The sequence below is a fragment of the Dysidea avara genome, chromosome 1 (assembly GCF_963678975.1).
Source record: "Dysidea avara chromosome 1, odDysAvar1.4, whole genome shotgun sequence".
NCBI lineage: Eukaryota > Metazoa > Porifera > Demospongiae > Dictyoceratida > Dysideidae > Dysidea > Dysidea avara.
The window spans coordinates 23,235,971-23,259,122 of NC_089272.1; the positions used below are offsets into that span (position 1 = coordinate 23,235,971).

The window sequence follows — 23,152 nt, forward strand, 5'->3', positions numbered from 1 at the left end:
GTTTACTGGCCTCTCTTCCTCAATAGTGTCAACATCACTAATGATGCAAACATCCTCTAACCAGTCATCACAACCCTGGTCAGCTTGATTATGTTATACATTCAGACTACGAGGTGCTGGTTTATACTGGCGTCAATTCTGACAGTAGGTTTGTCCTCCTATTAACTACATAGGAGCGAGGTCCATTGTGAATAATATTCTGGCTCCCATTTCATGTTTGTTCTCATCATCAGTACTGTTGATGGATGGTGTTAGAGGTATTGTCAGGGCTCAACCCAGAATATTAAGTTAGGGGGAAAAGTGAGCCGCTACGGATTCTAGGGGGATCTGGGGGAATGCTCCCCAGGAAAATTTTGAAAACTTACAGAAGGTGTAAATATACTCAATTTTGGTGATATTTTATTGTGATGCCATTGAATATTGACCATTTGAGTATACAATTTTGGGATCAATTAAGCCTTTCCATTTCTCAAGGCTTTAAGTATAAACCTAGGGGGGAGGGGGAAATAGCTAACCCTGTGAGGTATAGTGGTGGAGTGCTCGAGTAAGCTACACGTGTTCGCACTCAGTAAGCCTGTCTTAATGTGTTAGAAGTACACATGCGCACATATCTATACAGCAATGGCAATTACAACAATAATAATAAATGTCTGTCAGTCAATACTTGACATCCTCTGGGGGGCGAGGGAGTGGATCCACAGCTGCACTCTTTGATGTCCTTGCAGGGCGGCTTGGCAAACAGGTCGTTGAGGTAGTTGGGTTGTTGCTGTCTCTCCCGTACTGTCCATAGTGGACTGTTCTGCTGCCTTGACCTACAAAGGGTATAGTTTGGTGATTGGCCGATTGGTCTTCCCAGTGGATGTTTTCACATTGGCCGAGCGGATGAGTCCGTCTTCTCCCTTATTGATCTCTTCAATGATGGCCAACTTCCATTGTATCCTGGGGGTGTTGTCATGAATCAATATGACATCTCCCACCTTCACCTTCTGCATGTTGGAGCCTGTTGTTCGATGAAACCCACGTAGCGCAGTGAGGTACTCTGTCTTCCATCTATTCCAAAAATGTGAGAGTAGTAAAGCCTGGGCTTTCACACTTCTCCTTAAGTCTGTGGTCTCACCATGTGTCGGATCATCCAGTTCATCATCTTGGACATTGTGGTGTGGCAAGGTAACTATTGGTCCACCATGCAGCAGATGAGCAGGGGTAATTGGTTCAATATCATTGGCATCTGATGATACATATGTGAGTGGCTGGTTATTGAGTACCGCTTCCATTTCAGATGTCATGGTTTGGAGGCTCTCCAAGGTGGTGTGCGTTTGGTCTAGTACCTTCTTCAGTGTCGACTTGGTGAGTCCGATGAGCCATTCCCAAAATCCTCCAAACCATGGGCCTCTTTTGGGAATAAAGTGCCACTCAACACCTCGTCTGGTAAGTCTTCTGTCAGTGCTGCAGATGTGAATAACTTCTGTAGCTCCTGCACCGCTGCTTGATAGGTGGCTGCGTTATCTGACAGCATCGGTCGTGGGGTTGATCTCCGGCTGGTGAATCTGTGAAATGCCTGTAAAAACACTGCAGGATTAGATCAACAACAACTTCTAAATGTATTGCTCTGGATACCGCACAGGTGAAGAGGCAAATGTAAACCTTATGCTCTCCAGTGCCACTACGGATATACAGGTCCCCTGTAAAATCCACACCAGTAACTTCAAAGGAGCATGTGGCATTCACCCGATCCTTGACTAGTGGAGGTGGGTCTGGAGCAGCATAAGGTTTACCTGCAACTCTCTTGCAGATGACACACTTGCTGATGAGGGATCGCACTCATTGTCTGCCTGAGGGTATCCAGTAGCGTTGGCATAGCAATGTTAGTGTTGCATTGACACTGTGATGTAGTTGTGTGTGTGCTTGTAGTATCACCCAAGTTAGTGAAGTGGTGCTTCGATGGCAGAAGGTATGGAAACCTCACCAACTCAGACAATGGGGCATTGTGTATTCGCCCACCGCACCTAAGTAGCATGTCCTTGTCCAAGAACAACCTCAACTGTCGTACTAATGGCAGCCTCTGTGATTGTGACTGCAGGTTCTGAACTTCTGCTGGGAAATGATCATGTTGAACAGCACATGGATCCACTTCACTGTAGCTACTACAAGTTCAGTTGGTGACAAATGTGTGTCTGTTGTGATGGGGGATGTGCGTCTGGCATTGATGGCAAACTGCAGTGTGTATGCAGTGACTGCTAGCAGTTTGGTTAGTTTGCTGTAATCGTTGATGTTGATAATCCTTGCCACTGACGCTGGGGGATTATGGTTGGTTTTAGTGTGGTCACTGTGTACCTGGTCAATGCATTCTAATTCTAGACAGGTGAGTAGAACCTCTGCAGGGTCCCAGGTTGGCCAGGCAGACTGTGTAGGCACCCATGTTGGACCATGTACCCAGAGATCGGACGATCTGAGCTGCTCAGCAGTAATGCTTCTAGTCAAGAGATCAGCTGGGGTGTCTGCTGAGGGACACTACTTCCAGCAGGTAGATATTGAGTGGATCTCTTCAACTCCATTGGTAACGAATGCTTGTAGTGGCTTGTGACTGGCTATCCAGTGCAGGACAATCTGACTGTCTGACCACAGCTGCACAGTACAGTCAAGGCTTAAGGATGTCTTGACAGAGGAGCTAAGTTTAGCTGCAAGCACAGCAGCCTTCAACTCAATCCTTGGCAAAGTTAGTTGCTTAAGTGGAGCATCCCTTGACTTTGACATGATGAATGAAGGTAAGCCTTGGTCCTGCTGGATGTATGCCACAGCTCTGTAAGCCTTAAGGCTGGCATCAGCAAACACATGTAGATAAGTGTGCGTACTCTGAGGTCTCAATAGTGAGGCAGCATACTTGCAGGGAAACGGTAGCATAGTAGCATTTGTGATGGCATCTGAAAAAGCTTTCCACCTGTCAAGAAGATCGTCATTCAATGTGGTGTCCCAGCTAATGTACTCCTGCCATAGTTGCTGAAGGAATAGTTTGGCAGAAACTGTGACTGGTGATATCAAGCCAAGTATATCAAACACAGTCGAGGACCATCGCAAGATTGCTAGTTTGGTAAGCAGTAATCTCTGATATACTACAGCTTTCTCTGATATGCTACTAGACTGTGGATATTGTGGACTTGTTGTTTGGTGCTAGCTCAGGCTAATCCATAGTCTGATGTGAACTGTTCAGTCTGTCTGGAACTCCATGTCTAGAAATTGTGATTTACAGCAGGTGACAATTTGTTTACTGGTGGTGCTGTTTTGGAGCAAGTTGATCTCAATAAAGCCAGAGAAATAATCATCTATGACCAGGTAATTTTGGTTGTTGATCTCAACTAGGTTGGTACCAACTTGTGACCATGAAATTTCGAGTGCTATCATTGTCTCCTTTGCATTGTTTCATTGATAGGTGCTACAGATGTGGCAGTTTACTACTGTGTCTTGAATATGAGCAGCCATGCCTGACGAGAATACAATGTCTCTTGCTGTTTCCACTCCTAAACATGCTACACATAAAGAACAATGTTGAAATTATGGTATAAAAGTTTTGGGTCATTCCTTCTTTGGTGTATTAAATTTTTATAGAATATAGTGCAAGTTATGTCAATGGACAGAAATGTTATTAAATGCACAACCAAATTTCATACACAATACAACAGTAAATTCCATATCGTTCTTTGCATTTGGTTTCTTTGCAGTTGAATTTTCACCTGAAACATACCATTTAGTCAACAATGGAAACAGAGATATCTTTAATATACTGTGTAACACAATCCACACATGAGCACATGTAACACACATATGATATAATAAACTGTATTTGAAGTCTTTTGAGCATTGCTTATCTCATGGACAAACTAGCACCACTAGATTCATTAGACTTAGATTGCAGCAATGTTTCTTGATGCGTGGAGAAAGTGGAAACAACGCTTTGAACTCTTTCCACTCCCAAGCACCTCAGCATGAAAAGAAGAGAAAATTCAGATGGTGACCCTTAGCATTGTTGAGTGTCTGTAAGGACTCTTGAAGCATATGCAATTAGCTGATCATATTGCCAAAGAACAGCACTCAAACCCTTGCAGCTTGCATCTACTGATAGTTTGACTGGGTGGCTAGGGTTAAAGTAAGTAAGCACAGGAGCACTGCTGGCTAACCGTTTTAATGCTGAAAAGCTTTGCTGATGTTCCTGATGCTACTACCATTCTGTATTTTTTTAGCAGCCTTTGATCAGTCTGGAATCATGTTCATCCTTATTTGTTCTCCAGACAAGAATGTCTTGGAACATTTCTGTCCTCACCTTTTGGAAATGTCTTGTGTAGCTGACAAGCCAAATGCATTTAACAGCTAAGTGGGCTGTTAAATGTGCAAAGCTTTGCACTTTTTGTCAAGGTATGATTTTCCAGTAGCCTAAGTTAGCATCAAGAACTGAGAAGTAGGTAGCATTTGGCATCATGTTGTTACTTCTTTGATAGTTGCATGGGATAGCACTCATGTTGAATAAGTTACATGGGTCAATACATGCAGGCTGAACACCAAGTGAGATAGCTACTTATTTACTTTGCTATAGTTTAGGGCATGAGTTTATTCATAGCGTGTGGAAATATTAAATTAAAAACTTTAGAAATTACTAAACTACATATTCAAAAAGCAGTTTTCATAGTTTTGTACACAATGTAAAATTAATGCGGTTGCATGAACACGTGCATTTTAAGATTTTTGTGATGTTCACCTTCTAGAATAATTTTATCACGTCTAAATCAATGCATGTGCATGTTACAACAGCATTAGGTGTACACACCTTACAATGATGGTAACCAAAAATGGATGTCTGTAAGAAAGCAGTCAAAGCACGACATCCACACTATATACCTATAAGAAGTACTGTACTACTACACTTCAACTTGTTTGTATACTCTTTCTTTCTATTTCGTTCTAGGAAAGAAAAAGAAGTCAACACCCAAGTCAGGTAATTACTTTGTTGTTAAAGAGACACTCCATCGGTATCGAAGTCATTCAACCACGCATTAACGTAATTATATGCACTTTTACAGCAAGTGGACAAGATACGACAGGATTTTGGGTTTGTACATCAATAGTTAGGCAGGTGAGATACAGCCTAACATCTTTTCCCAGCTGCACCAATCACTGTGCGCTTTGTAACCACGATGGTCACTCCCCAACCATCCACCTAGTTGTAATACATGGCTCAAGTTGCTGTGTAGCATTTATTACATGCAGCTGTATCTCGCTATCCCTTCATAGTTGTACAAGTACAATATTAAAGCATGTCTTAGAAACATTTGAGAACTACTTATTAATTTTAGGTCATCAACTAAGTAAGTAATTTTGCATCATAAACTTAAAACAGCTTCACGATGTAAACAATACTGATGGAGTGTTCCTTTAAAATCAGTTATGTACACAATGTAAATGCGGTTGCAACTTGTTTGTATACACTTTCTTTCTATTTCATTCTAGGAAAAAAGAAGAAAAAGTCATCAAAGTCAGGTAATTATGATGGGTTTAACCAAAAAGGCATGGCAATATATTACATCATTTTTGTGCAATGTAATCTGGATTTGTGTAGAGCAAAATATTGGAAAAATCAATGTAGGGCAAATTTTTTTGAACTGTTTCTGAGTGCCATAATACTGCATCAAGTAATCACTACCTAACATACAAACCTTGTAGTCATATGTACTTTACCAATACTCAGAGTTTGCTGAAAATAAATCTTTTCCGTACAGCTGGTTTATGAACGTAAATTTTAAAATTTCTCCTAAAAACTTTCTTTAAAGTCTGAGAGGTAACTTTTACCATGCCTGAGTTTATTAATCATTTTAGTCCTCAAACTACGTACCTGTTTCTATTGTTGCTTGATTGATAAATTCCAATTGACAATGCATTTATTTTGCCCTACAAAAATGGTTGGTAATTTTCACAAAAGGTGTATTTTATGACAACCAATCTTCATTACACATGTCTATAGAATTAAATCAACTTATTGCTACTGAACAGTGTATACCTAAGAAGTAGCATAGCTTTATACTTCTACATTGTTCTTTCCATAGGCAAAAAGAAACAACAACCTAAACAAAAATCAGGTAAGGAAGAGGATTTATAATTTTATATGCTCACCTTGTATAATAATATTGCAATCCTATGATTTCATAACAGTACTTGTACTGTCTACAAATTAGCTTGTACTTTTGTGTAGTGGCCACCACAACACCAACTGCTAGTGACTTAACCACTTCAAGTACGTCAAGTGTGTATGTGTAAATGTAACTGTATGTAATACTCATACTATGGCCATAAAGGTTTTATTTGATCCTGAGGGGCCATGATGTAAGTAATAATACCACTCAGGTGTGCACATGAAAAGACAAACCTACATTTACCACATTAGTTTTATACAAAGGTACCTAAACATTGATTGTGGGTTTAAAGCATGTTCACAAATGTTAGTTGTGATTGTGTAGTATTACATAGTTTTAGTGGTACCAATTTCTAGTCATATAACCCCATTGAGGACAGGGACAGATACAGGGTTTGACAAGGAAGGTGCACCAGGTTGGAGGTCTGTAGGGCACAGCTCCCATAGTTCTAGAAAATTGCTGACTCATTCCCAGTTTCAAAATAGAATAGCATCTGCTTTACCCACGCTTGCAGCATACAGAATCATTTGGACGTGATGATGTGGTAACTGTAGATCTATAGCCAAACTAACCGGCAATGTGTAAAAGTCAACCCACAACATTGTTACTTGTTGTACAGTTGAATCAACCATTCCAAGCCTTTGCAGAAGGATTTGAAGGTTGAACACTAGAGATTACTTTAATAAGTAATCTCTTTGTGATTTTAATACTATTCTTTCTAATTTGTAGAACCAAAAAAGAGACCACGTGATGATGATGATGATGTTGGTTAGTATTACATGTTGTATGTTGTGCATTTACTTGCTGCACACGTGACAGTGCTGATTGAATAGTTACCTTTAGGACTTTAAAATCTCATTCAGTCACTGAACACTAGCAACAGAACAAGTGTAGAACAATATAATAGGACTCCATATACATATATATGGGCTTTCAAACTACACTACTATTTGTTTCTAAAACTTGTGGAAATAACGAAAAAAGTACAATAGTACTGTAGTCCCTACTATACAGTACTATTGTACTGTATAGTAGGGATTACAAAGGAGTAGGCATGGTACACGAAATAACATCACCCAAAATCAGCCTCAATTTTCCCAGACAATGATGAGGCAGTATTGGTTAGGTAAAACTAAGCCCAAACAAGCTTTCAGATGGACCCGAAATGCTTCCAACAAGTTGATACACTTTTTAAAAATATTTATTTAACGGAATTTCTGCTGACTGCCTGACTGATTGATGCCTTCAGACAAGCGCAACTCGATAACGGTTAAGGCTACGGACTTGGTTTTTAAACTGTTCAACGTTGATTTGGCCTGAGAGGTGCCTTTTGGAATACCACAGTACATACAATGCATTCTTCATCGACTTACAGTACCAGTGTCCTCCTTCGTGTCCCATTCATCTTTGCTGACAGCGAAAAGTGTCGATTTGGTGGTAGCATGTGATGGCTTTCCTTCAAAACAGAAATTGTTTGTATTTTTCATAGTAACTATTTTTATTGCAGAGGTGCTTTTCGAATAGTTATTGATTTGTAATGCTATGTAAAGGGTTGAACATAGCTGACAACAAAGTGTAACGGATGCTTCACTTTTCAGACAATAATTGATATAGCTGGGGTGCGCAGCGCCTTTTTAAAAGCGGTATGTGTAGGTTTACCAGTCATAATAATTAGTTACAAAAGAAGTTAACACACAAGTACACAAAAAATTGGAATTTTCAATTAGAGTAGGGACCATAGCACATCGATAAAAAGTACTGAAACAAGCTGGAGTAGTGCACGATATAAATCACAATAAAACAATAAGAAGTGTTATATCCCTACTGTGCTCCAAGATACCATAACGGAAATGCACAGTAGGGAAATAACACTTCTTATTGTTTTACTGTGATTTAATATCGTGCACTACTCCAGCTTGTTTCAGTACTTTTTATTGATGTGCTATGGTCCCTACTCTAGTTGAAAATCCCAAATTATATTGTGTACTTGTTAGGGATGCAACAATATGGGTAAATACCAAATTGCATATTGCCTTAAAAAATATTGCAATATATTGCTGTATTGCAATATTTTGATTAGGGTCTCAGTTTGGTGAAGTGCTATACTTGTGTAAATAACGCATGTATTTAAGCTTCATAAGATACAGCAGATAGTATTAGTGTCATGTGGTGTACACCCACCAGTAATAACTGCTTATTAGTGAATGGCCAACAGTACAAGTAGAGTGTACTATAACCAGTACTGTTTGTTTAGGATATGTGGCTTCTAAAACATCAACAATTACATTCTGGTGGCTTTGATACCCGCCCTCCAGGAGGGTGACAGCTGAATAGGCTAATTATCCACAAGCCACAGCCCATTACAACCCTGCAATATTATGCAATATATTGTAACACAGCAATATATTGCAGTACGCAATACATTGATATGTTTCATAACACATATTGTGTTGTATTGTGATAGAAAATATTGCAATATCGATATATTGTTGCACCCCTAGTACTTGTAATTATAAGGTTTATTGTGCATATTATGTGATATCTCTGTTATCATCATTAACTAAGTGGTATGTTTCAGGAAACAAAGATAAGGGATGCAGTAGGTACGGGCCAAAACTGTCAAAAAGACCAAGTTTGGACCATGCTGGTATGGAATTTACTGTCGTGTTATGTTTGCATTATAAAACTTTTCTGTGCAGTCAATGATGTATGTATTATAATGGCTTTACTACTGTATGTTTATAGAACTGTGCATGTAGGTATCACACAGTAGATAAGTAGTCTAGGGTAACCCCTGAAAATGAATGGCATACACCATAATGTTGCTATTACAATCATATAAAATAATATCATATCCATTACAGTTAATGCATCTAACTTCTAATCCAGTTTTTAAAACAAGAAAACTTTACAGAGAGTCGAAAATTACCAAAACCAGATTTTTGTCTGCCTCCAAGCCTGCCAGCATGGCTAGAGGTAGCACACAGCACAACAATAATCGCACATGTGGCTCTGGCTCTGATGAGTGTCTACCTTCTGTGCTTTCATGTTCATCTTTTTCGTGAAAGGAGTTTGTAAAATGCGGAATACGGAATAACGGAATTGTGGAATAGCAGAATAAGCAAAAGTTATATGTGACATAATTTTAGAAAACCGTCGATATCCGCACAATTTTCAAAGTACATTTTATTTGTTCTTTGTTTTCTACAGGGACAGAGGAATGGACTAGTTAAGTTTCAGTTTCATTAGATAAGCAGCATTGGAATTACAGCACTAGACTGCCGGACAAGCAAATAAATTGATATGTACAGAAGCTATCAAGAAAAGAATCTACAGGCGCTTACAAAAACCATCATAACTTACTGATAAAATGGTGTACGGAATTGAATCTTCGCTCACTGTGTTCGCTTTATGCATCCACCAAGGTATAGTTTTTGCCCCAGGCATGCTTCTGTGTTCAAGAAGGAAGTTAAACTCACTGAAAAACGATTGTCGGTAAATTCTTTCATCACTGCAGCGTAAACAAACGCCTGTAACTTTGAAATCCTTTCGTGTATGGAGATGAAACAAAGATTTATGTACTCCCTATGAACTAGCGAACACAATGATGCCCAGGATTTATCCATTGGAGGCTTAATTTGCCTACCATGTGAGGCAATTATAACTTGTGTAATTTGCGTATATCGATGGTTTTCCAAAATTTGGTCACATATTTTGCAGATTGTACAAGTAGTTATATGCTTATACCAATTTACCTTGTAACAGCTCCGCATAACACACCACGGCGATGGATAAACAGCAGCTGGGTGGCCATTAAATGGGAAGAGCACACCTTAAAACGATCTACCTTCTAAATTTACTTACCTTCACTCTTGATTCAATCCTGAGGAGTTTTGAAATCCATGTAAAGACAGACACAACCACTGGACTTCCTGAACTCCACTAACTCGATAGTGTGACTCTAATAAATTTGGTTGTATGCACATGAAGGGCAGCTAGTTTGACCTAAGAATACAATAGGTCTTGATGTTTGTTGCTACAGTACCACTCAAATGTAACGTCGTCTCGCAAGAGGGCGAGTAATTAAAAAACTTGCTACTAAAAGGGCGTGGCACCTGTTTTGGTCAAGAGTATTCATCCCAATTAAAACATGATGAATACTCATGAATAAAATGGGTGCCACGCCCTTTAAGTAGCAAGTTCTTTAATTGCTTGTGCTCTTGTGAGACGACGTTACATTTGAGCGATACTTAAGGAGTATAGATAAGTAGGGTAAATCGTTCTAGGATGATTGGTTGTGTGCTTGTCCCATTTAATGCTTGCCCAGCTGCTGTTTATCTATCGCCGTGGCGTGCCATGCAATGTCACACTTGCTTGCACATGCAACTTTGCTCGAGATTTGCTAATTATGGGGCGTGGCATACAATTGACATACATTACTATATAGCTACTTGTCTGTACAGGTAGCATAATCATGATTCTTTTTACATATGTACATATAGGTCCAAGTGATGATGCACAGAGACTGTAAGTTGAGTTTGTTTGTTGTACTTTATGTATTTTAAGGTGGCAATAGAACATTATACTTAGCACATGTCATATTGTACTGGTTAATAGTAGAGGTGTACCGATATAAGAAAACTAGACTGATCGGATACTGATCCGATATGAGATTAATCATTTTGAAACCGATACGATACCAATCCAATATACCGATATAACTAAGTGTAGCTATTTATATTTGAGGAACCACATATGCCATGTTCAACTTTATTTTAACTACTGAAGCCTTTCTTAAGATTATTGGCTATGTTTGGTTACCTATGGTGGTGTGGCCTCTATTGACAGCTCAGACTATAAGGCACCCACAAATATTTTTCTACATTCCTTTGCCAAGATTAGTCTGGTTTACTTTGCATTTCAATGGCTTACAGAGATGGCTGGTTATTTTATGCTGTGCTCTTGTTGCTGTTTCCCCAGGCCCACCACTATGAGTGTTTGTTGTATGATTGGTAAGCTTTGTAACAACAAAACAGTGATTATGCATGTACTTGGATGGCTCATGTAGCGTACCGCTTTTATACAAGGAAGATAACTATTATTTCTCACCCTTGTTAGCTAGGTATTAGGGTTTAATTTGGCTTGATCATTAGACAGTCTCCAGATAGTTCAGTGGTATATCGGTGTATTGTATCGGTTTTTAGCAGCAATATCGGCTCCCACTGATGTAGTAGAAATTTCTATATTGGCCACCGCTACTACATATGTATCAGTGTATCGGTACACTTCTAGTTAATAGCTACAGCTACTATCACTCTCAGGAAGTAAAGCAATGTGTATACTAGGTGAAGGTAGATACTATCCAAAGGCAGCTATTATGAGCTTGTGGGACAATACCCCATTGCGTTTATGTGGATGTTTAAGTGACTGACCTCAAGTGACCATTCCTTAATACTGTATCTACTTGGCCCCTCTCAATAATGCTATTTCATTGCTTAAAACAACTCTTTTGTTTACCCCCAAACATGTGTTGTCAACACTTGCATCAGCATATTCAGGTACAAGTTGCAGCTCTTATCAGAGGGCAACTTTAATGACAATAATTCAAATTTGTGCTGCAGCCACTGTCGGACTATTTGAGCCATGGCTATTAACCAGTAAACACAGCATTAGCCAGTAAAACACGATATACAGTATATATGTATATACAATTTATCAATTTTACACCTCAGATCAAAGGCGCTGCCTGGACTACATTTATATGTGGGCCCAGTTAGCCAGAGCTACATACGAAATGTAGACCGGCTACAACTGGGAAGTGATTATATAAACGTTGATGCCGAAATTGATAATGGGGATCGATTAATACTCACGTGATTAAGCTTTGATTTCACCATGAAAACCACTCAGACAGAGAGCGTTTTGTTATCCTCGCCATCCTATGAGTTGAACAACATTTGGATAAGGTGACAACTAGTGCTATAGCTTATTCACCGATCATTTCAGCACATTTTCAAATATGGACACACCCCCATCACGAAGCTACCACTCTGCACGGAGTAACCACTGTACAAGCAAGCTTACCTATGTAGGCCTTTTGTGAACTTCACAATTTTTCCATAAATGATTCAACAGCAAAACATTAAACTCACATAACCAAAATTCTCCGTGATATCTCTAGGGTATGTCTGTTCATTGTATCCAAACGTAACCAGAACATACTAGCTGCTGACCTGTAATCAAAAGTTTTAAGTACTGTATGCATATATACTACGTCCAGTGGCTGCACTTGTATTGGCTTGGGTGATTGATCACTCTGTACAGGCTATCAGCCTGATAAGTGTTACATATTCAAGGCCAGAGGAAGCATTCTGACCAGTCAGGCCATAGCCTGACCACTTTTTCAGTGTTAATTTTAAATATATGTTATATCCGAGTTGCTGATAGGTACTGGCTGATTATGCTAGCGTATTTTTGGGAATGATAGATGCCTAAAGCATCATGCAAGGATTGTGATATAATGTCAGTAGAGTATACTTACATCATGCTGTTAAATCCTTTCCCATGGAAATCAGTCATGGAAAAGGTTGAAATACTCTAATAGAACAGTCACCCTAATAGAGCACTCACATATTTACTGATTTATGTCAACTGCTTTATGAAGTAAATACGAAATATAAATAACATTGCATGGAAGTGTATATACATAATTGGATGAATATATGAGCACTGCAGCATAGCATGATAGGGTAAGATTAAGCATATAACTTAGTGCATAGCTAGCTATTCATTGAGTTGTGACTTCAACACATTAAAAGTAGTTATATAGCTATCAGTTTCAAATGTTAGACTCATGCTACATTCATATAAGAAAAGAGAACAGTACTGTATTTACATGTGTTACAACTGTATAATGTAAGAATTAATGTGGACACATGATGTAGCAACATGCAGTGAGTTTAACATGCATGTGTTATAGTCAATAATTTGCTAGGAAATCTACAGCTGAGAATAGTCCCAGATTTAATCTCAGAACAAGCAATTTTAAAAACTTTTCCTAGTGAAGCACACCTCCAAATCCCCTATTGCATTCACACAGCAAAGTGCACAGTATTTCATACTACCTACCACTTTGGAATTGCTTCTTCCGGTCCTGATATTAGCTGTAACACGGGGAATTCGGGCTTTACCCTGTATGTATGCCCTCTGCCCTAAGGCAGTCAGGCATACTTATCAGGCAAAGCCCTCATGCTCAGTTTACAACTGTTATATATAATATATTTATACAGTAGTAAACAGCAATAACAACTCTTTACCTCACCAAGTAAATTGGCTGACAGTTGACATAGCCATCTAATAGTGATATAGAAATCAATTTTTTATTGTAATCATCCTTGCTAGCTTTTAAAATTTCTTACACTGTGTATTTATGAAGTAAGCAATGATGAACTGCGAAAGGTGAAAATATGTAGTTAGTACATAAATCATAAATCACAATATATAGGCAGTATGCAAGTAATGGTATAAGTTGAACATTAATCATTTGTTTTTCTTTATTGTATAGTGCCAATTTACTAGAAGAAAAGGTTCAAGAAGCCATTGAATGGTAAGATGATATACAGTGTAGTTGGGTTTAAGAGTAGAGACCTAGCACAAGGATCATCAAATGTTTTAAAGCCAAGATGAAGTTGAGGTTTATAAAGATCCTAAGGGCAAGGCCTCAAACTAAACTTACATGTAGATAGTGGGGATGTTTATATGAATATGTACCACTCTGCGTGGGCAGTTCAAAGGCACCGCCAGTGCCATAATTTGTATATTGCATTGCTGCAGACCGCAGCGAGTGCATTATAACTTATAACGCACTCGTTGCGGTTTTGTAGACCACAACGAGTGCATTATAAGTTATAATGCAACAACCGCAGTGCAATATACAGATATTGAACTGGCTGTGGTTTTGTGCAGCATAGCACAAGTGCCGGTGGCGAAGACCACTACGACACCTCACCTAATAGGTGGAAAGACACTTCACAGATCACTCGAATTCTTTTATAGCCTGACATGTAAAGGTCGATTGTGGGCCATAACGTCACCAATACGTATAATGTTTACAAGCAGCCAATGGCAATTGAAAAAGCCAACACGTGTGGCCACAACTCTAGTCTACATATATATAAACGTACTTATACACCTTACTAGTCTGGTGCCATCTTAGCCCAGATTAAACTGTAGTCCACTTCGACAATGACTCAATAAAACAAATATATTCTAAATAATACTAACCTTTACGTTCGATTGTGGTAACCAGTTTTGTCATGCCACCAGATTCGAGTTTAGCCAGTGTGAATAGTAAGAATTAGACTAGTATCGTTTTGTAGTTAGGTTTTGTTTACTTAAACCGTCTATTTAGCTGCTTTTTTTCGCTCGAGAGAATCACTATGGCGATAAGTCTATATGGCGATTGAGTGATCACACTGGCATGCTGAGCACTACATGATGCGAGTCGAACAGCGAATGCAGGTTAGTGATATAACCCATAGCGTACTAGCTTTCAATATCTCAGGTGGCTGCAGGGGAACGTCATCGCAACGTCCAGCTTGGTTACCCACAATCGATGTTAGAAACCTGGCCTTTATAAGTGTTACAGCTGTCTTGTGAGACTCTCCCCACCTATTAGGTGAGTGGTACATAACAGTTATACAACGTGCACTCGTGCTCTGCCTGTATAAACGCACTTGCCTTCGGGCCTGACGGCCCTCAGGCTCGTGTGTTTATATCAGGCAGAGCACTCGTGGCCGTTGTATAACTATATAATATACGTTGAGTCATCATGTGATTGGATTATTTGTCATTTTAAAAATCATCACACAATGTTAAAATAAGTCTGAACATTTGAGCGACTGCTGAACTGACCTCGTGCAACGAACTGCTCACACTTAAGCATGGAATAGTTTGGTGTTCTATTTCCCCCATTAACTATGGTTGAATTATTTAAACTTCATTTATACAAAAACTCAGATGATACAGTGTACTGTTGAGGCATTTGAGGATGAAATTAGATGAAATTAAACATTTGCAATCCTACTAACATTACATGTACTGTGTTGTGTTGTACTGCATGAATCATACAGTATGGTAGTACTGTATATTAAGGATCATGGAAGTTTGGTTTTTTCTGGCCAAAAACATCACCCAAAAATCAGCTTCACAATACCATCCTGGTACCTTGGCAGTATTGATTAGATTTCAACAAGCCCAAAAGTGCCTTCAGTGCAACCCTAAATAGCTAAGAATTTTTTTTATTTATTAAATGGAATTTTCTGCTTATTTGCCTGTCTGCCTACCTGATGCCTTTAGACAAGCATAAGTCGATAATGGCTATGGCTATGGATTTTTTTTTCACTGTTTGACATTGTTTCATCCATAGATGTGCCTTTACAGTATGTAAAATGCATACATCATTGACTTCCTTTATACTCCTTTGTGTCTCATTTCTTTAGTCCAAGGTGTCAATTCATGGTAGCACAATGCATGGGCTCCCATTTGTAAATGGGAATCTTCTGTGTTTTTCTGTGGTAACTGGATTGATTGCAGAGGTGTCTTCATTTGTAATGTTGTGTAACTTGCTGAAAATAGGTTAAAGCAAAGCATAAAGGAGGCCACTTGACTTTCCAGTCAGTAGTTTGTATGTACTGTAGTTGGGGTTCCATAAATCATCTATAATTTTTGTGGTGACTGGATTGATTACAGAGGTGCTTCTCCTGCTGTTCATTTTGTAGCACTGTGTAACAGGCTGAACATAGCTGAAAGCAAAGCGTATTGGCCACTTCACTTCCGAATCAATAGCTGGTGCACGCATTCAGACAAAAACATTAACCTCTGGTGCCGCTCTTTTGATGCAGTAAGTGTGGGTTCACCAGTCACAATAATGTTACAAAAAAAGTAAACAAACAAATACAAGGAAAAAATAGGAATTTAAAATTCAATTTTGATCATAGAAAAAATAAGTAGGAAAACAAGGGAGGTTGCCTACACCTGCAGATATACTAGTGAACATTTAATCCCTATTTCAGTTATGGGTATAGACAGAATTAAGGATTAGTTGTTTACTAGTATATCTGTAGGTGTAGGCAACCTTCCTTACTTCCTTTTTTCCATGATCCTTAGTCGAACTTTATAAGTTCCTTATACTTGTTGTGTTAACTATCAACCCTCAACTAGTTTCTAACCTTGCCTTAAATGTATGACCTTATCCACCATTCTGGCATCACTCAGTCTCAGTACTGTACCTGCAGTCAGCATGTAGTTCCATCTCACCAAGAGTTCATAATAAACAGATAAAACTACAGTGTAGTAGTAGTAGTGGCTATCTTGGCAAAAATAATTATCAATCGTTCACTATATGTAGAATATACAATACTGTAGTTACTGTATATAAATGAGTACATTTACAGTAATAGTTGATCTTACAAAGCCAGCTCACTATTTCAGTGAAGTGTGCATTGTGTAGCCTATCAAGAATTTACATAAATTTCACTTAGTGGCAGTGAGTGCTCATTTGAGAAATGTCAAGCAGGTGTTTGAGCAAACTCCTTGGCAAGGAAGTTGTATTATTTGTACCTCACTTCAAACCTTGGTGAATCCCCTCAAACCTGCAGAGAACTTTTAGGAATTACGTATTCTCACAATATGCACACGTATGGTGATACTAGGTGGGGTAACTTAATTCTTACAGCCTACAAATACACATAGATTAAAAGTGTGTTCACTGGACTACTTGAAGAAGGTTAAATGAACACTGCAATTACAATGGTTTACTTGTTATGAAGCGATGAACAGCGATGAGTTGTGTGTCTGTGTTTCAAAATTCTTGTCACGTCTTTAATTTTGATTGTGGGTTTACTCATGTGAGTCATATATGGCCTGATAGAAAATTTCACAAGGAATTGAATGGAAGTTGCTGCAGAGTTATAGGAGCAACTCCCATCAAGTTATCTACCATTTTGTAAAAGTATGTAAAGGGTTTGCCTGTTATCAAAAAGTTATTTTCACAGTGAGCTTGGTAAAAAAGGGTAAAACCCTAGGTATCATTTTAACCCTTGTCACATCATAAGTAGAATAACATAAATTGCATAACCATAGGATGGATGCTTTGAAAGTTACAGCGCTTTGTGCAAGGCATGTATATTTATTAAGTTTAAATCCAGTTTTCTGGATTATGTGGGTTTAAGGGTTAAGCACATACATATCAAGCTAGTAAAGAAGTTATATAATCTATAAGCAAATAAATGTATTAGCATGTATATGTGTTGTTATGATAGGTTAACTGGGGAAGATGAACAATTAAGGAGTGATGGTGGTAAATTTGTCTTTCAACGTGTAGACAAATTTTCCAGGGAGCAGCTCGCAAGACTGTCAAGTGCAGTAGAGGTGGCACTTTCAGTAAGTATTTGTAAATATTTTTGTATGTTGTTACTATGGTTTAACATCCACAGATGTGCACTGACAATGAAGTGGCTGAGCTTCATATGACCAGACTTCGTGAGTTGATCGCATACCACCTACTTGTCTCTCAGTCAGTAAGTGCATCCGATACTCATTCCCATGCAAGCACCATGCACACCACACCAACAGGCACTAGTGCACCACATGCAAGCAGCACCACATCACACGCAAGCAGCACTGCATCTGTAGATCTTCTTGAAAAAATCGAGCGACTGAATGCATGCTGCCTGTCATTGCGAGAAGAAAATGACAGGTTGAAGTCCCAAATAAATGGAACATCAGAAGGTGAAATCACTGCCAAAAGGTGGCAAGAATATGCCCATAGCATAATTGAAGCAGAGAGCAGTAGGGCACCTCCAAAATATGAATACAACTGTGCCCATAGTTTAAGTCCAGAATGGACCGAAGGCTCGTGCAATTGGACAAAAAAAACAACTACCCTATTGGCTTATATTAAACATCTAAAAGAAACGCACGGTGAAGATATCAGAAAGAAAGCTGAAAAAGATCTGCTGCCCGTTCGTTCTCTGACCCAACCATCAGAAAGTGCCCGTCGAGCCCAAGATGCTGCTAAAGAGCAACGTAAAGCTCGACGGGTAGCTGAGAACGAACGGGTAGCCAGTAGGCTAATGATTGTGAATAGAACCGTAAGTAGGGAAAGTAGTCGGTGTGATTGGCTTTCACAGAGTGCAGGTGAGTCTGTTGCTCTTAGAAGGTCTGAACGATTGAGGGTGCTTCCTCGACCCAACTATGCAGAACAGATGGAGTAGTGCTGTGTGATAATCATTGTAAAAATTTCATTATCGCTTTATTATGGTAACAGTAGATTTTTGGATACTACTACTGTAAACCACATGGGACAACCTGAAATGAGTTAATGTTACGTACATCCCAAGAAAAATTCAAATAGGATACTTTCATTTTTGTTGTGGTACTGGCTTCCACTTATAGCTATAAAGCAATCACAATTGTGTAACATAATGAGACATATATGGTATGTGTAGTGTTTATGTGTGTTAAATCAATTATCGTGATAATTGCAATAATGAGGTGCATTATTGCAATAGTAAAACTTTTCACTTTCACACATCCTTAATACAGAGTGATCTAGTCGCATTGCTATATACATCTTCCCTTTGCTATCTGAAATATTGCATCAATGCAGCTGGATCTTAAGTGCTACATTAAATTTCAAGAACCTGGACAACAAATTTTGTTCACTATTTTACTTGTTTGTGCGTGATGTTTTGTAAATAAATTAATGTATGTGTTATTAATTAATGAGTACCTCCAATTTTTTACTATGAAATTTACAGAAATAATAACTACAGGTGGACCAAGAAAAGCATCTTTGCTAATTTATTGTAGCTTATAAAGTTTTTTTCTATGTAATTTCTTTGGACAAAGCACTGGTTGGTTAGTATATCATTACACTTGAAAATAACTTCCCTAGCAGTTAAGAAAGCCAATAAAGACCTTGATTATAGTTATCTTGTCAGTGTCCTGATAGGGTTTATCCGAAATCGCTTTTCTACCTCATTGCTACATACTTGTGCTGTAGTGGTTAAGTTATTCTCTAATAGTTAATTAAATGGTGTTAGTAGGGATCATGGGAATAGAAAGAGGTAAGTCTCTTACACTGGCCGTACTTTAACCTTTGTATTAGTTAGCTGTAGGGTAAGCGATTTCATTATATTCATACTTAAATCAGGAATGTGAGTGCATGCATGGTTTACTGGTATTTGTTTATGTAGTGATGTGTATGTACCTGATATGGAAAAGTAATGTGGGCTTTAAAAGCAGCTTTTCACCAAATGTGTATAGTTGTCTATATACTCACCACACACTCTGTACTTCTCTCATGATGAATGAGTCAACTTGTTTATACAGCTAGCTCACAACTTGCTACACACAATTACAGTTGGCAAGATTTTCTGCCAAATGTTTCCCTCAGATTGACTGCCACAAAACTTGCTTAGCATTCAAACACTTTTAATGATTTTCGGAATGGTTACAACTTCTCAACAAGTACAATATTTGACTTTTTTTTTATGATGCCACTTATTTATAAGAAAATATGCCAATGTTATATCAAGATGATAATGGCTGCAGGAAGAATATTTAATGCTACTTGTGGTCTCTATGTTTCAACCCTCAAGGTTATATGATGTAATCTTGGGTGTTGACATGTGACCTGCCACAATAAACAAACATTCCAATTGTAGTAAAATGATATGTCAAGGTCCCATATATCAACTATTGTAAAGATTATAATGTACATAATCTTGATAGTTGTTTTATGGCTACTCTATTATATTAACTATGTTTTCAGTATTAGCAAATCAATTTAGTAGTAAAAGTAAATAATTAAATGTTATGCTATGTTACGCTTCAGCATAGGTATAATAAGCTTTGTACTGAAGTGGTTGCTTTATGCCAGTTCAAAATACGGGTAGCAACTTACAAATGAAATTCCCATTGGGCTCTTCGTACTGATAAACACTGCAGTAGGCCTTGTGAGACAACTATCAGGGAAAGCGTATCTCTTCGACATAAATGAAGAGCAATCTTGAGGCTTTGTCAAGTAAATCCTCACTCTAATGCAACCTTTGGTTTTTTCAAGAGAATTTGTGAGAAAGGACACAATCTACAGTACAAGATATTTTAGACTGTAAAATTTTTTTTTATTAGATTGGGCTTTCCTATGTGTTGTACAAGCAAGAGTGAAAACTGCAGTTTTTATGGTGAAGCTGATGTAGTGTACATAGGTGCAAATTTAAACACTTTTCAATGCATTAAATTTCGATCACACAATGCACTATGTGTTAACTCATACATAGAGTATACTGAATCAGTATACCTTATGTAATGAATTAAGACATTTTGCAGTGATTAGATGTTATCTATCTAATCACTGACAGTTATGGTACATAATGGCTCTAGTGGGGTCTACCAGGGAGGTTTTATTTTGGGAAGGGGAGTGTTATTCTCAAATGTGTGTGATAGTAGACCTTATACTCAAAAGTCTGTTTGGTTTGTAAACTATCTGTCATCGTCATGTATAGTGTCTGTTACATACAGGTGGTATTCATATTGCAAGTGTATCTAGAACTGGCCCAAACTTGATACAAATGTAGCATAAGAAGTAGGAAAGAAATTTAAACATCAGGAAAACTGAATGAATTGGCTTTAATAGGAATACACAGGGCAGACAGACAGATGGGCAGATAGACATAGTTCATGGTTTTCAATTATAGTTTGGTTAAAGGGACTTTATATATAATTTATTTCAAAAACCCATACTCGATTTATAGCTGTCACGAAATACATTTAAATTAATATTTTGATTTAATAAAGCTTAAAAATTACCACTACTACTCCATACTGCTAAACAATTTGAGACCTACCATTCTAAACACTATTTTTACTTGCACTATGAACATGGCCTGTAGAGCATGCACACACTTTACCTGATAGTGACATACAGTTTACAGACCAATTAGTGATATTCAAAACTATGCAAAACTGTCTAAATAATGTATACTATTTCTGTAATATTTTGTTTTGGTGTTTGAATTTGTAGATAACCAGCAGTGGTAGGTGTTGAGCGTGTAAGTATATGTACTGCTAAATGATATTTTGGTGAACAAGTTAATTTCTTAATGTGATATTTGTTTGCTATTCAAATACATTCTTCCTGTCAATGTGTTACATGTACATGTGTGCCAGCACATATCATACAGTTACCATACTGTATATTAGGGATCATGAAAATTTGGGTTTTTCTGGCCAAAAAGATCACCTAACATCCAGCCTCACAGTACCTTCCTGGCACCTTGGCAGTATTTAACCAAACCCAAAAATGCCTTCAGTACAACCTGAAATGCTTCCAAAAGTTGCTACGAAAACATTTAAAAAATATTTACTGGAATTTTCTACTGACTAACTGATTGACTAATTCCTTCAGACAAGCATAACTTGACAACCGCTAAGGATACAGAGTTGATTTGTTCACTGTTTGATGTTGCTATGGCCTGACATGTGCCTTTTGGCATACCGCGGTACATGCAATACATACCTTTGTGTTTCATTTCTTTTCACTGACAGCCAAAGGTGTCGATGTATGGCATATAGCTTGATAGCTTCCCTACATTTGTAAATGTGAATCATCTATTATTTTCCATGGAGGCTGGATTGATTGCAGAGGCACTTCCCCTACTGTTCTTTGTTTATAATGCTGTGTGATGGGCTGAACATAGTTGAAAGCAAAGTGTGATCACTACTTCACATTCAAGTCAATAGTTGGTAGTTGGGGCACGCATTCAGACAAAACATTAACTCTGGTGCCATCCTTTCTTTTGATATGATATATATGCGTGGACTCACAAGTCGTATCAATGTTGCAATTACTTGTAAACAACAGGTATGAGGAAAATTAGAAATTTTAAGTTTGATTAGGGATCATAGAAAAAAGTAGGGAAACAAGGGAAGTCGCCTACACATGCAGATATACTAGTGGACATTTAATCCATAATTCAGTCATGGGTATAGACTGAAGTAGAGATTAAATATCCACTAGTATATCTACAGGTCTCCCTTGTTCCCTACTTTTTTGTTTATGATTCCTTTTCAAACTTAAACTTCATAATTTTTCCTTATACTTGTAAATAAATAGAACATAATGAGCCTTATCTGGCAATTATGTCACAAAAATAAAAATGCCTATATTGCAATGGTTTAGTGACAGAAGCAGTTTATCCCAAGCAGAATTAATCCCAATGTTTTACAGAGTAGAGTTTACTTCTTCCAGTAAATTATTCTGTTGTTGTTGCTGTTTGTCCAGTAAATTATGTTGTTGCGTTTTATTCTTCTGTTGCATTGTAACATTAAATATTAGCTAATAGCTTATGTAACTTGCTTGAAAGCTTGTGTACACTATGAACAGGAACTCGAATAGGAAAGAAATTATATCCCATCGTGAGGATGGCATCAACTAAACATAAAGAATATATTCTAGTGAGTAGGAGTTGATGGATACTACATTAGTTTCTCTGTCTATCTTATCTATACTGCTGGTTATCAACAAAACAAAGAATTTTTTTCCCAATAGAATACAGTGTACATTTAGTGTCCTCAAACACAAAAACAAAAATGGAAATGCAGTAAATAATATATATCATGTTTAGATGGCTTTGCATTGCTTTGGACTTCATAGACTTTTGAATTTTAAGGCAACCTTAGGGTTTTTCCAAAGAAATTATTTGAAAGAAAACAACAATATTAAGCTACAATGGTTGCTTAGATGCTTCTCTGTGGGAAACTTTTGCTATACCTTTCATTTGTAGATTCCACAGTAATGAATTGTTGTGTATTTGTAATTAATAACAAATACAAAATAGAATTACAAAATATGTACAATATAGATAATATAGTGATCAAATAAACGTACTAGGTTCCTGATATATGTATGT

At 37.8% G+C, this 23,152-nt stretch overlaps 2 protein-coding genes across 2 annotated transcripts in view; one reads left to right on the top strand and one right to left on the bottom strand.

Annotated features, from left to right (window-relative positions):
• LOC136269278 (uncharacterized) overlaps positions 1-790 on the top strand; it is a 32,881-nt gene extending 32,091 nt beyond the window's left edge. The window contains exon 36 of the mRNA XM_066064849.1: positions 726-790. Within this exon, the coding sequence (XP_065920921.1) occupies positions 726-790 (65 nt within the window). The remainder of the gene's footprint in view (positions 1-725) is intronic.
• A 22-nt stretch (positions 791-812) lies between these two features.
• On the bottom strand, positions 813-1,286 carry LOC136269366 (uncharacterized). Its single transcript, XM_066064946.1, has one exon. The coding sequence runs from the start codon at positions 1,284-1,286 to the stop codon at positions 813-815; it is 474 nt and encodes a 157-aa protein (XP_065921018.1).
• Between the last annotated feature and the right edge of the window lie 21,866 nt (positions 1,287-23,152).